General features: G+C 55.9%; 1 protein-coding gene across 1 annotated transcript in view; it reads right to left on the bottom strand.

Moving 5' to 3' along the window:
• Nucleotides 1-280: 280 nt before the first annotated feature.
• XPC (XPC complex subunit, DNA damage recognition and repair factor) overlaps nucleotides 281-14,949 on the bottom strand; it is a 30,635-nt gene continuing 15,966 nt past the window's right edge. The window contains exons 8-16 of the mRNA XM_062200518.1: nucleotides 13,714-13,803; nucleotides 11,268-12,137; nucleotides 9,707-9,867; nucleotides 7,293-7,374; nucleotides 3,424-3,558; nucleotides 3,176-3,345; nucleotides 2,659-2,752; nucleotides 2,102-2,191; nucleotides 281-1,178 (exon numbers count right to left, since the gene is read on the bottom strand). Of these exons, the coding sequence (XP_062056502.1) occupies nucleotides 963-1,178; nucleotides 2,102-2,191; nucleotides 2,659-2,752; nucleotides 3,176-3,345; nucleotides 3,424-3,558; nucleotides 7,293-7,374; nucleotides 9,707-9,867; nucleotides 11,268-12,137; nucleotides 13,714-13,803 (1,908 nt within the window). The 3' untranslated portion in view covers nucleotides 281-962. The remainder of the gene's footprint in view (nucleotides 1,179-2,101; nucleotides 2,192-2,658; nucleotides 2,753-3,175; nucleotides 3,346-3,423; nucleotides 3,559-7,292; nucleotides 7,375-9,706; nucleotides 9,868-11,267; nucleotides 12,138-13,713; nucleotides 13,804-14,949) is intronic.

The raw sequence follows: 14,949 nt of genomic DNA, 5'->3' as shown, positions 1-14,949 counted from the left end.
GGGCTGGGGATCTGGTGCAGGAAGTGTGGGACTGCGGTTTCTATAGCAACGCCCATCTGTTTCTCAACCAGAGCAGTCCTGCCAGGCTCCTGCCCCTGTGAGTCACAACCCAAGTGTTTTGTTTGTCTCCCTTGGATAAAACGGGCCCTTTGTAAAATTCAGTGATCTGAGTTCCCAGCAGAAAGCTGATCTCCTGTAGTCTCAACATACATACAAATCACTGTCACGCAGGTGGTCTTAGCTGGTGGAAAATCTGAAAGAAAGAACGTAAAGCCAAGTCTTCGTATATAAATGCTTTATTTCCTTCCTCAAATTGTTATAAAAGTTCTCCTTCCTGAGAGTCTACGGCGTGTGACACTCTAAGTTTATCCAGGGATGAATGAAATCCAGTTTCACACTGACCCACCTCTAGTGACAGTTCCCTAATTCTCGGGGGGGTTCCTTTCCATGCCTGAGTTCAGCTCCCGCACTGTGACTTCAGAGACAGATCCCGAGGGTGCCGAGGCCACGTGGGCGACCTGCTCTCCTCCCTTAGGAGGTGCTGTCAGCAAAGCTGGCTCAGTGGTGATGCAGAGGGCCTGCAGCAAGAGGGTGGACTGTCCGGTAGATGGCTGCCACCCTCCAGAAACTTCCAGTAGTTTCTATCAAAAAGCCAACCGCACAGGCAAAGAGGGGAAGAACAAGGTCAGAGCAGGAAGTGCCCCCCCGGGGGGAGTGGATGTGACAAGGGCTGGGGCCCACCAAACTTGCAGCACAGCCTCCGCTCTGGCTCCTGTGCCGGCCCCTGGGCCCAGTCTGCAGTGCCCGCAGCTTCTGTTTGCCCTCTCAGCAGAGAAGACACCTCCACCAAGGCCTGGCCACCCCCGGGGCAGGAGCAGGGCTGGCGGGGGCCCGCAGGTCACGGCTTCTCAAAGAGGCCTGGCCACCCCCGGGGCAGGAGCAGGGCTGGCGGGGGCCGCAGGTCACAGCTTCTCAAATGGAAACAGGTGGGAAGCCTCGGCCTTCTTTCCCCTCTTGCTCTTCTTGGCGCACTGGGGCTTCTGCTCTTCTTCAGCTGCTCTGTTCTGAGGCCAGGAGGCAGCCAGGATCCTGGCCGCTTCTGCTTGAGAGCTGGTCCCCTCCTCTTCATCAGAAGAAAGGCCACCTCTGGCATCCGAGCGGGGGGCTCCCGCCTCGCTCTGAAGTGGGGAATGGCGGAGGGGGCACAGGCCACGGTTAGTGATCACATCCCAGGGAACACCGCCCAGAGGCAGTAGAGCTGCCAGCCGCCTGCCTGACGGGGCTGCTGGGAGGGGCCAGGGAGCCCAGACCTCGCTGTGCCTTGCTCACCCCAGCAGGGACTTGGGGATGTGGCAGGAGCAGTGCTGGGGACACACGAGCGCATCCAGGGTAACCGGGCCTGCAGCTGTTTTGTCACCTCACTCCTGGACAGACTGCACTAGGCTCTGAATTTCCCAGATGCCGAGCACCACACCCAGTCCCACAAGATCGTAGGCAGCACTCCCTGGAGCCTGGGGCGGGGCGCAGAAATCTGGCTGGAGATGGGTGTGGGTGGCGGGTAAAGCCAGGTAAGGGGGTAGAGGGAGGGAGTCCAGTGAGGAGCAGGACAAAAATGTTTTTCACAGGCCCACAGGCAGCACGTAGAGGGACCAATCATCCCAGAGCGCACTTCTGCTGTCTCACACAGCACTGATCGTACCAGGTAACTGCCTCAGGGTCTGCCTGCCCCTAGGAGGGAGCCCCCTGAGGGCTGCCTGTCAATTCTGCACCTGTGCACAGCCCAGCCAGGCACGGCACAGGTGCCGCAAGAGCACCTCCAGGGCTGAAGGGTGCTGCGGGCCCTGGGAATGCCGAGCGATGCCCAGGACGCGCGGCCTCCCTCCCTCTGTGGTGCGGAGCAGAGACCAGACTCAGGGCAGGCACTCGTGTGCACGGGGGAAAGGGAGCTTGGGAGCTGGAGGAGGCAGCTGCGGCCCGACTCCAGGAAAACACAGGGCGTCTTAACAAGGCTGTCTGCGGCTGGATGTGCGCACAGGGTAACTCAGCTGCAGCTCTAGAACTGACCCCAGGTCGGTCGCCTCCGCCGAGGGCCCACGCTCACCTTGGCCCCATAGCGAAGCCTCAGCCGCTCCCTGATGAGCAGTCCTTTGGCCAGCAGCTTCCAGTTCCCGAGAGCCCGCTTCTCCTTTTTCTGCAGGCAAACGACAAGCGGGAGACCATGAGAGACACAGCCATTTCCAGGAAGACGGGTATAAAGACAGGTTTAGAGTCTGCGGTGAGAGACACAAACTCTCAGTCACCCTAAGCCTCGTTTTCAAACACTGGTCTGATCTGGAGAGGGAAACCCGAGAGCCACCACAACCCCAAACTACTTTTAACTACTTAGCTCTGGAATCTGCAGCCGAAGAGGCCGTGCAGACCCTGAACCTCAGGCAATGGCTTCCAAGACAGGGCCAGGTGCTGGAGCTGGGACCCAGGCCCAGTGTGGACAGTGGCAGGAGCCTGTGACCCAGTGCTCACACCCTAGCGCCCCTCACCCGAGGTCTGAGAATCAGAACGGCTCCAGGTCATGTGAACATTTCCCCTCTCATCCCGTGTGCAGCCGTGGGCTTACCCCGCACCCTGCACCCTCCACCCCGCCCCACCCACACCGCTCACCTCCTTTTCCTTCTTCTCAATGAGTGCCTGCTCATTCTCCCAGGCAGCCAGGAGCACGTCCTTGAACTCCTCACACACGACATACCCTTCAGTGCTGTGGGGATGCGACACCACGACCCTGAGCTTGCCGCCGACTTGGGTCTCTGCTCCCCGTTCCTTCTGCAGGGGACAGCGGGCCACCTTGGCGCCCTCGGGGCCCAGGGGCAGGCAGCCCCCATGCAGCAGTGGGCCTGCAGACACCGGCTCCCCAGCTTCCTCCCAGCCCTTCCCCCAGGCAGCCTGTGCCCCACAGCAGGAGCTCCTGGGGAAGAAGCGCCTGGGACCATCCCAGCAAACTGCTTCACTCCAGCCTCTGAATGCTGGTTTCACTGGTCTGCTGCTCCAGGCAGAAGCCAGAACTGGTGGAGTTTGCAAATACAGCGTACAATGTTCACAAACAGACTCAGCCCGCAAGAGCCTTGCATCCTGGCCTCCACAACCCCCTCCCCCCCCCCCCCCCCCCCCGTCCCTCACGCACACGGGATGACAGTAGCCTCCGTGGAAGTCGAAGCCAGTGACGGCCTGGACACAGTCGATGTCCAGCTTCCGGGCCACGCGCTGTAGATTGGGCAGGTTCAGCTGGACACAGCCAATGGGCATCATGCTGGGCAGGAAGAGGTACACGTTCCCAAACTCATTCCGGGGCACCTGGGGAGGGGGCACACCAAGACTCAGCCTGCAGAGAACACAGCAGCCGGGCCCTCGCCCCTTCACTGCTCTCCTTACCTTCCCGTCCACGGCCACCGGAGGCTGATACTCCTCTGTCTGCCAGTGGCCGAACAGGCCCAGGTCATTATGGTCGTGCAGCTGGGGCTCGGTGAGCCGGGCTTTCCGGGCACGGTTGGAAAAGCCTTTCACCATCTACCGGGAGGGGACAGCCCCGTCACAAGAGGCTCGCCATTCCGGGCTGCGACCATCACACCAGGAGCACCTGCTACCTGACGCAGCCCCCACAACCGGCCAGGAGACGGCTGTGCTCTGCATCCCTTTTACAGCTCCCACTGCCAGGCAACGTTTGCAGAGCTCCCAATCGTCCCGGGGCCTGCGCTCAGGGCTTCAGGTGTTAGCCACCCTGCGGGTGCAACCTCTTCAAGAAACCGCCAAGCAGAGTCCTAGTTCACCTCCATTCCAAACGAGCAGCCTCAGAGGGGAGACGATTCACCTGCAGCCACGCAGCCGTGCAGGCCTCAGGCCGTGCTTCCCCCCCCCCCCCCCCCCCGTCCTGTCCCACACCTCCTCCACTGACACACACAGGGGCACGCAGAGGATGGCAGGGCCGGTGTGTCGCTACAGCCAGGACTGAGACCGGGGTGGGAAACGCCTGGTCTGGCCCTGCCAAGGCAACCACAGGCAGAACTCCAAGTTCAGCAAACCCACGGCAGGCTAACTTCTCAGTTGATAATTTTGTTTTGGCCCACAGGTGACGTCAGGAATATCCAAATGGGCCCTGGCAGAAACAAGGTTCCCCGGTCCTGATTTAGACCAAGACAGCCGTCTTCCTGCAGAGCCCGTGCCACCTCCCGCACCCGGGCGGCGCTGACAGGTCAGGACCCCTGGCACACTTCCCAGCCATCGGGCCAAGGCCTCGATTTTCCCTGGTGAGTCAGGGGGAGGAACAGAGGACTGGCGAGGAGGAGGTGGTGGCGTGGCACGGACACGGGGCTGCGGATTGGCTCGTGGGCCCGGGTGAACACACTGCCTCTAGGGCAGGGGTCAGGGTCCCAGCCGGCCTCCGCTGCAGTCTTTCTTCATTGCCCCAGGCCTTTACAAATGGGAACGCCATCCTGAGACCCAGCGCCCAGCACACAGGCCCAGGCTGGGTGAGACCGGCACGCTGCAGTTTGCTGCCGTCCGCTCAGGTGTCCGTGTCTGCCCAGGGCTCTGGGTCCCAACGGTGCCTTTCAGGGAAGCCGGTCCTTCTGCACTGTCCAGGAAGCACCACTGAGCACGGCTCACAGGTCAGCCTGTGATGGGAGTCCCAATGACAGAGGAGGCACGGACAGCCACCGCCACAAGTAGTGGGAGGAGTCCAGGGCGGAAGGGAGCTTGGAGAACAGAGAAGGGAAGGGAAGTCTGCTCGGAACGGCTCATGTCAGGCTGAGTGCAGTCGGCCGAGGACAGGGCTGGGAGCAAAGAGGCAGAACTTGTCCTGGAGGCAGCATGGTGTGGAGGAGGGGCCACTAGACCACAGGTGACAGGCAGCTAGGGCCGGCCGAGGGCAGCTCGGCGGGGCGCTGGGTTTCAGCAAGACCCATGGCTGCCACGTGGGGAGTGGACAAGGCCGTGGCTATCAGTCTGTCACAAGCGGCTGAGGGAGGAGCTGGGGCAGTGGCCATCAGGACCAAGGATGGACCCAAAGGATCTGCATTCTTCTAGACCAGGGCTAAGAGGACAGCCGCCAGTCACACGTCACCACTGAACACTTGAAATGGGCTAGTCTGGGATCAGCGCCATGCAGGGAACCTGCTGCCTGGGCACCCCCAGCACACAGCTGACGAGATGCGCATGGGGCTCAGGGCCCTGCTGCAGCACCGCCTGCACCAGCGCTGGGGAGCGGCTCTCGCCTGGCAGCAGCCCAGGGGAGGCAGAGGGCAAAGCCACCGGCCCTGAGGTGCCTCTGCAGAGCAGCATGGGAGATGCCAAAGCAGGCTCAGTGCCACACAGTGGGCAAAGGTGGAAAACACAAGACAGGTCCAAGAAACAGGACAAGCACAAGGAGTTCCTTATTCTGATGCAATCACAAACGTGCTGTCTGGGGAGAAGACACTCTGACGAAATATTTGGAGAACCCAGGGAGATACACCCCTGGAACTAAAATAGTCTTTGCTGTTCTTAAAAAGTATAGTGGTAGCCAGCGCTGTGGTACAGCAGATAAAACTGCCACCTACAGTGCCGGCATCCCTTATGGGCACGGGTTCAAGACCCAGCTGCTCCATTTCTGATCCAGCTCTCTGCTATGACCTCGGAAAGCAGTGGAAGATGGCCCAAGTGCTTGGGCCCCAGCACCTGCACGGGAGACCTGGAAGAAGCTCCTGGCTCCAACTGTTGCGGCCATCTGGGGAGTGAACCTGCAGATGGAAGACCTCTCTCTCTCTCTTCCTCAGCCTCTCTGTAACTCTGCCTTTCAAATACAATAAATAAAATCAGAGAGAAAGAAGAGTTTATTCAATATTTGAAACAGGCCATATCTTTTTGAAATGCTATTGCAGCTTCAAAATAACAGTTATAAGCCAGAAATCTTCAACTGAATCTTTTTAGAAGTAAAAAAAAGAAAAAGAAATGGGGGTCGGCACTGTGGTGTGGTGTAGCAGGTTTAGCCACCAGCCTGCAGCGCCAGCATCCCATACGGGCTCTAGTTCAACTTGTGGCTGCTCCACTTCTGATCGAGCTCCTGCTAATGGCCTGAGAAAGCAGTGGGCTCCTGCACCCATGTGGGAAGATAGGAAGAATCTCCAGGCTCCTGGCTTTGGCCTAGGCCAGCCCGGGCCATTGTGGCCATCTGGGGAGTGAACCAGCAGATAGAAGATCAATCTCTCTGTCTCTCCCTCTTTCTCTATAATTATGCCTTTCAAATAATTTTTTTTAATTAAAAAAAGGAAAAAAAAAAAAAAAGGAAATGAGCTAGCCTGAACTGGGGAAGGAACTGAAAGTCAAATCCACACGAGATTATGAAGAGTCAAAAACAAATTTAAAATATCTTAGCAACATCTTAACCTATTTCTCATGTTATTTTATACTGACTTGAACATATCTAAATATTAAAATTCCATTGGTTTTTAAAAAATGTATCTGAAAGGCAATGAGATGGAAATGTGGACACAGAGAGACCTTGCGTCCACCAGTCCATTCCTCAAATGCCTGCTAGTCAGAGCCGCTGCACGGTGCCCTGGCAGCCCCTTCCCACCACCTGAGGCTCCTCCTCCTCCCACCCAGCTCCCCAGAGCCCAACACCCACCCAGACCCCCACACCCCTGGCCTGAGGGGTGTGATACAGAGAAATGAACATGCCTCTGTGACCGCCACCGTGCTGGGCTCCGTGGCCATGAAAAGGACGTAACTCTGCCAGGCACAGTTCTGCAGACCAAACCGTGCCACAGCGCGGTGTGTGAGAAAGGTCGCCGGGAGGCAAAGAGGGCTTGGCTTCCCGCCTGTACTCCGCCACCCAACTCTAACACCTCGGACAAGGTGTTTCTCCTTCCTCATCTGTAAACAGGGCATTGTAACGCCAATCCCCAGGCTGCCGAGGCTGAACACAGCTCCCGGCGAGAACGGTCAGAATGAAGGGGAATTTGGCAGGTGGACATTCCCTCTGTAAAGCACGGCTTCAGCCACTTAGAACCCTGCACCAATTCCCATCTGCAGGGCCTCCAAGCTCACAACAGCAGTCCAAGGGCTACTTTCCGGGCCACATTTCTTGTGTTTTAGAAAACCTATGTCTGATCAATTCCTCAGTAATAATGTAAATGCTTAACTCTTTCTCAAATCCTGCTCAGGCCAGAGAACTGGAGCATCTCCTACCCAGGGCATGCTCTGCGTAGCCCCTAGACCTCAGCCCTTTGCCCTCTCCCTCGCAGGTGCCTCCCCAGCTCCGTTACCTTGTAGGGCACTTCTCCAAGCCTCACCACTCGAGCCTGCTTCAGCCACGTGTCCCTGGAATGCAGAGTATGCACACAATCCCTAGGAGGCGACATGGAGACAAAGCACATACTCAGTGCACAGCCCTCTGCAGGAACCCAGGGTCTCCCAGGACTTGGAGGAGGAAGAGCGCAGCCTTGCTGATTCTCCAGGCCGTCTTGTGCCCCAAGGTGCCCACAGAAGCTGCCTCAGTCAAACAGCCTCTCCCACTGGGGCTGCCGGTCTTCAGGGCAATGAATAGGGCTCCTCTGTCTGAGGCTCCAAGCTTGGCCTCCACTGGCCCAGCCCTGCTGTGCAGAGTCGCAGTGAGAGCTCCCCCTGCAGCCTGTGGAGCAAGGGAAAGCCACAGCCGGCAAGTGCAAGCCTGACCCCCACAGGGCTCAGCACCGTTCCCCAAGGCTCCCTTCCAGCCAGGCCCGACGCCTTGCACCACTGAGCCTTCTCCGCAGAGCTCAGTCTGCGCCCACGCCCACTGTCCAGAGACAGGGGCTCCACCAGCAAGGGCATCGGCTCTCCTCCTGGCACAGACACCAGGCAGCCCGAGGCACGATGGACGTGGGTCCATCTGCTGTGCCACTTGCCAGCTGGCTGACCTGGATGAGGCACTTGCCCTTCCTGGGCCTCAGCGTCCTCATCTCCCTACCAGGAGTCACGAGCTGTGCTTTCCCTCACCCAAGGCGGCCAGGAGGAGCCGACACTGCCACAGCGCCGGGCTGGTGCTTCTCCGTCACAGCCCGAGCACGCCACCCCACACTCCCACTTGACTGCCCAAGTGATGTCCTGGTCACGGTCTTCAGACAGGGATGGGGAAGGCAGGGGTCAGAGGGGCTGACAGGTGGGCAGCTCCTGGACATTCCTAGGGGAAACAGCAGCGGGTGAACACAGCCCTCCCAGTAAATGTCAACTTCCAACACTCCACACCCATTAGAATGCTTAACACCGAAAGCAGAGTCACGCGTGCTGGCAAGGAGGATGTAGAGGAATGTGACCCCGTGTGTTCTGGGTGGGACATAGAATGGCACAGCCCCTGGAGACGGAGCACAGAAGCCCCTCACTTTCAGGGATCTGTCATCTGACCAGCAACTCCACCTCTCGGATGTGCCCAAAGAACAGAAAGCAGGGTGGCAAAGGGCCACCTGCACACCCGTGGTCACAGCAGCCCCCGCGTCCACTGACAGGTGAGGGAGAAACCAGTGTGGCCCATCAGAGGGACACAATTCAGCCTCAAAAAGGAGCTGCAAGGACACAGGCGGCCACGGCATGCTCATGAGACATGCCAGACACCACGGGCTAGGAACTCCCTGCACGCCCAAGCCCGTGGGCTTCCGGCGTGGTTAAGGTCAGAAACACGAAGCAGAGGGCTGGCTGCGGGCAGTCTGCGCTGAGCAGGTGGTTTCAGGCTGGGAAGTTACCAGACGGTTAAAATGACAAGCTGTGCTGCACGTACTCAACCACAATCTTGAATGCACGTCCACCTCCTAAAGCTCTCTGCTGTCACGGACCTGGCCCCTGGCCACGACACCAGCTCCTCCCCACCACGCTGGAGGCCCAGGCCGCTTAGCCTTTGGCTGCTGGGCACTGATGTCCCAGGGCAGGAAAGCCCTGGCCAGGAGTGGACCAGGAAGCACTACACGTCAGAAAGACTGCCCGATGCGATGCAGACAGGCGCGGACAGGACTCCAACCCCCACCGCGTGTGCGCTTCCCTGGGCCCCTGCATTTCTCCTCCTTCTCTGTGCTTTCTGCTGCCCTACTGTTTATGGAAACTTCCCATTTCTTGGTCTTGTATTTCGGGACTTTCAAAAAGTATTTCTTTTATTTGCTTTCTGGTGCTATTTCTCCAAAATTCCAGCTTCTATTTTTGGTTTCTGCCACTTTTTTCAGTTTTAATTCTGCATATATTTTGCACTTGTTTCTGAATGAGGGCACTCTGCTTTGGCAGTTCATTTTCACTGCGGTATAAAATACACCATTTCATCCGCCGCTAAGTGTACAGTTCAGCAGCGTCAGGGACACACACAAGGCTGTGTACCCAGCACCACCACCCCTCCCCATAATTCCTCACCCTCCCAAACAGGACTCAGAACCCAGTCACTTCACGGTCCGTCTGCATCCTCTACGCCTTCCTTCCACGTGCCTGTAACTTCTAATCAAAGGCGTGCTTTTTACTGTCCTATCTTAAATGTGATGTGTTCTACTCTCTAATTTCCCCTGAAAGCTCTTCCCCCCTGTCCATCAATCCTGTTAATCTGCGAGCAGGTGCACACACTGCAGCTCATCGCAAGAACGCAGTGAGGAACGTGAAGCAATGCGATGCGTTGACATCACAGCCGCTGCCCAGCAGGCAGCCCAGGCCACCGCGCAGCCCCACGCACCTGGAGTAGACGGCCTCGCCGCGACAATAGCCGAGGATGGCAGCCGTCTCGGGGTAGATGGCCTCGTACTTGAGGAGGTGCCGCTTCAGGGCGTACAGAGGGTGGTTCTTGTACGTGCCGATGGAGGTGGGCAAGGGCTGATCCAGGTGCTTTGCCTGAAACTGCAAGGAACAGGAAGTGAGGCGGGAGCGTTCTGAGAGATGCCGCGCCAAGGTCTCCCAGGCCCTCCCGACTGTGTAATGGCACACCATTGGCTCTGGCCGTGAGGCAGGTTTTGGAGCAGTTTTGGAAAGCTAGGACAAACGACGTCATGGTGTGGCCGTGGCACCACCTGAACGTCCCCGGCCTATCGCAGTCCTCAGACTGTGCTTTGCTGTCAGAGGCCTTGACAGCAGGCAGCTTCCTGCAGGAAAAGGCTGGCCCCCCGAGCGGCAGCCCTTCCACCCTGGTCCTCCAGCACCGCAGCGTGAGCGCCACACCTGCAGGCTTCCTCGCGGGCTGCTCTAACGCACACACTCCTCTGCGGACTCTGCCTTCTCAGCAGCCAGCTCCTCGGCTGTGCCGGCATCCTGTTCACCACGCGCTCTGAAGTTTTCCCGACAGACTTCTACGGCCTGGCCGTGGGGACTGGGCAAGAGCAGGAGAGGATCTGCCGCTGCTCGGCTCCCAGTGAGCCTGACTCAGGCTGTTCCAACACCAGCCGCACACCTCCCACCCCCACCACTGCACAGCGCTCTCGCACGGGGGAAGTGTGCTGCCGGACGCGCAGCTGAGCCGACCCTGCCCTTCCCCATCCTGAGCGCCGGCAGGTCTGCCTCTGGCCTACCCGGGCACATCCCCACACACAACCACCGCCAGGCCCCAGCCACCACGGCCACAGGCAGCTCCGGCTTTCTCCCGGGGGTCAGGGCTCATCCTATGACCAAGTAATACAGCTGCATTAGGTTTTCTAAGTCTGCTTCCCAATGTGCTTGTCCACGGACTGAAACTATTTCCTCATCCCGAATGCCTTCCTCTACATGAGACAACCGGTCTGTACGTGTGAGCTGTATCTGTGTATGTGTGCACAGATGGCAGGACACAGGAAGAACACATTTTTGAGTTACTCCTTTTTTTCTCATGTGTTTTACAAATTGCATAAATTATTTTAAAGCCTCAAACCTACAGCCAGACAATAACCAGAAATATAAAATTCAAAACCACATAGACCTGGGTTCAAACCCCTCGTCGGTCACTCTCACTTCTGCAACCTCCTGCCAGTTAAGGCCATAATAACCCCAGCTTTACAGCCGTTGTGACAATTACATGATGTAGTGCTGGGAATGCCCAGGGTTCTTCAGAAAGTTCGTGGAAAACTTAGAAAAACCTAGAAAAAAGTTCATGGAACATGCGTATTATGAAAAAATTACACATGGATTTCAATATGTGCATCAAAACAAACCCATCTTTTAATTCCATTTTTCCCATAAACTTTTTGAAGTACCCTTGTATAAGGTGCTAAAAATGGGAATTATTTTAATAAACCAACTGGGCTCTGAGCCCCTGGCAGCCAAGGCCTTACCTCCGAGTCTTCTTTCTTCTGCCTTTCCACAAACGGGCTCTGGTACGGTCGCAAGGTCTGGGCCCACCACTCGGCATCAACCCGGCACTTGCGGGTTGACGTCATCCAGGCCGGGTCATACCTCTGGGTGACGTCCCGCACCCAGCCCTCATTGTCAAAGCCCACGACATAGCTCAGGGGCTTGGTGGCGAACCTGTAGCAGGTCAGAGGCTGGCCCACCACCCCGTGCACACAGTCCACACACACCCACTTGGCCTCCTGCTCACAGAACACCTCCAGCCACTGGTCCACGCCAGCTGCTCTCCCTCGCTCATGCTCCTCACCGTCCCGCGACAACTTCTTGCTGCCCTTGCCACCTGCAGATCTTGAGGACGCTCCTGGGATGCCTGAGTGCTTGCTGTGGCCGCCACTTGGGGTCCTGGGGCCATGCTTGGACCCGGCCTTTGTCCTCTGAGGAGCTGGGGTCTTCCTCTGCCTTGGGGGGCCAGGCTCGGAATCGTCATCCCCACTGGAGGGCTCAAAGTCAGAGCTACTGTCGGCCCCGTCGCTCCCACTCTCCTCTTTGTAGGACACCCTGGAGGCCACCCGCCGCTGCCGGCCGCGCGCTCGTCTCGGGGTTTCCTGCTTCTGCTTCCCCTTGCGGTCGCCTTCTTCCTCGCTGGAGGAGGACTCAGCACGCTGCCTGCTGCCTGCAGCGGCCTTGCTCTTCCTCCCCCGGGCACCCGGTCTGCCAGTGCCCTTCAGAAAAGTCTCCTCTCCTTTGGCTGCTTTGCTCGTCTTTGGTTTGGGATGGTTTTCTGCAATCTGGCTGGAAGTTTCTGAGGAGCCCCCAGGATCCTCTGTGGGTCTCTCCTTGGAAGATCTGCTTCCCTGAATCAGAATGAAAACTGTTACTGACAGGATAGAGACAGCAGTCACTGGCCACCCACGGGCTCGGCGCTGTGGTGCAGTAGGCTAAGCCTCCACCTGCAGTGCCAGTATCGCATATGGGCACCATTTCAAGACCCAGCTGCTCATCTTCCAATCTAGCTCCTTGCTAATGGCCTGGGAGAGCAGTGGAAGATGGCCCAAGTGCTTGGTCCCCTGACCCATGTGCAGATCTGGATGAAGCTTCTGGCTCCTGGCTTCAGACCAATCCAGTTCCAGCCTTTGCGGCCATTTGGGTTATGAACCAGGGAAGACCTATTTCTCTGTCTCTCCCTCTCTCTGTAACTCTCCCAAACAAATCAATCAGAAAGGAAGGAAGGAAGGAAGGAAGGAGGGAGGAAGGGGGAGGGGGGAGGGAGGGAGGAAACAAAGAAAAAAGAAAGGGAGAAAGAATTAGCTAACACTTACAGATCCTCAGATAAGGCCATGGTACAAGGAGTCTTCCAAAACCCATGGAAAGTGTTTCACGAAAAAAACACAAATTAAATTCAAAAATCTCTTGAGCCAAAATAAATGTATCACTTAATTCCATTTTCCCATGGACTGTTTTGAATTCTTTTTGAAAAGAATTCATTTTTAGGGCAGAGAAAAGAGCATAGGATTTGGAAACAAACAAACCCAGTCTGGAATTTCAGCTCTGCCTCCGCTGGCTGTGTGATCTGGGTCAGTTATGTCACCTGTGACTGTCAGATGCCTCAGCAGTAGCAGCCACCTTGCACACAGGCGTTCTGCTGAGAAGACTTCTAGACTTAAACAACACACCTGCTGTTTAAAGAATACAGAAACTGCTGGGATGCTAGTCGACACCCTGTGAGGCGAACATGATGACCACTACACTGTGGATACTTGCTACAGCAGCCAACACTGTGGCCCAAAACGCTGGCATCCCACTTGACCACTGGTTCCATTCTGGCATCTCCACTTCGATCCAACTCGCTGCTAACATGCCCGGGAAAGTAGCAGAAGACGCCTGACTACTTGGGGCCCTGCTACCCACGTGGGAGACGCAGATGGAGTTCCAGCCTCCTGGCTTTGGTCTGGCCCAGCCCCAGACATTGCAGCCATTTGGGGAGTGAACCAGCAGATGGAAGATGATCTCTCTCTGTCTTACCTATCTGTAACTCTGCCTTTCAAATAAATAAATTTTTAAGAAAAAAATTTTAAGAACCACAGAAATCACAAAGAGCAACTTCCAGAGTGTCAGGCTTCAGCCAGTGCTGACCCCAACAAGCATAGCAGTTGGCCTCCTCCCTGGAGCGTGTGGAAGCCACGGCGCCGCACAGTGTGCAAACTCGCGGCACCACCGAGCCCAGGGCCTCCTGACGGCTGCCTGCACCCACGAGGCTCAGGTTCATGGTGCTCACTCACGTCCCGTCTCCTCAGCGCTGGGCAGCTGCACTGCAGGCTCGGGGAACCCGTGCTCCATGAGCACCAGCTCGTTAAAAAGTGGTAATTTCCCCCCTCCTCCCTCCTCCCTCCCTGACCAACTGCCTCTTCTCTGGGAGCCTGAGAACCTCACCTTTGCCATTGACAGCTTCAGAGGAACTGGCTGGAGAGACAGCACCAGTCGTGTCAGGAGCTGCAGGGCCCGGAGAATCAGCAAAAATATCTGCGAGGGGAAAGAACAGCATGTTTATCCCAGGAAACTAAGTGACCGCTTCATGAACTCAATGTTGTTTACAACAGGGGAAAGCAAGAAACAACCGAAGGGTCTGAAGAGGCCGCACTGTTACACATGCTGCTGCAGAGGTTTGCTTTTGCAGAAAAATGGGGAAACGCCCACCACATCACAAGACAAGCTTTTCCTTGCCATGGGACTCCAAATCCCATTAAGCTGACAGATAGCAATGCCATCTTACTAGTCAAAGTGAACAGTTTAAGTTCATAACTGATCATAAAGATAGGACTGTCAAAGGGATCATATAAATAAGACCAAGTGTCTGCTAATACTAACTGATAGAATTAAAAAGGAGAGAACAATCCAACATGGCAAGCGGGATACACAGCAGACTCATAGAATGACAAATATCCTAGACAGCACTTTGGCCTCAGAATCAGCCCTTAAGACATTCAGATCCGGCTAAAAAGCCCATGAGAGCATTTCAGGAAATGGAAAGCCAAGACACTGTGGCAAAAAATGACCTACATGGAAGATCTCTGTGAGATCCCAGTGGAAAGAATGGGCCATCAAAGAAGGTCGGAGTTTGTGAACTCAAGAGGCTTCCATAGCCTTGGCAGCTCAGGACAAGAGCCTTGGGTGATCACTGACATCATAAATGACAGTGTCAGTTGTTAAATCAACAATAGGAGTCACTGTGCACTTACTCCCCATGTAGGATCTCTGTCTTTAATGTGTTGTACTACGCAATTTAACAGTAAAACTACTACTCAAGCAGTACTCTGTACTTCGTGTGTCTGTGTGGTTGCAGTCTGTTGAAATCTTTACTTAGTGTATACTAAACTGATCTTCTGTATATAAAGTTAATTGAAAATGAATCTTGATGAAGAATGGGATGGGAGAAGGAGTGAGAGATGGGATGGTTGTGGGTGGGAGGGAGGTTATGGGGGGAAATAGCCGCTATAATCCGAAGTTGTACTTTGGAAATTTATATTTATTAAATAAAAGCTTTCTATTAAAAAAAGTTTTTCTTTAAAAATCTACAGTAGTATCATGTTTGTAAGAAAACGTTATCTATGGCTGTAAATAGGGATATATCCTATGGGATAAATGGGATAAATCCCATTTCGAGAAAAT

Source organism: Lepus europaeus, chromosome 9 (genome assembly GCF_033115175.1).
Source record: "Lepus europaeus isolate LE1 chromosome 9, mLepTim1.pri, whole genome shotgun sequence".
Taxonomy (NCBI): Eukaryota; Metazoa; Chordata; class Mammalia; order Lagomorpha; family Leporidae; genus Lepus; species Lepus europaeus.
This window is presented reverse-complemented; position numbering and strand designations above follow the sequence as displayed.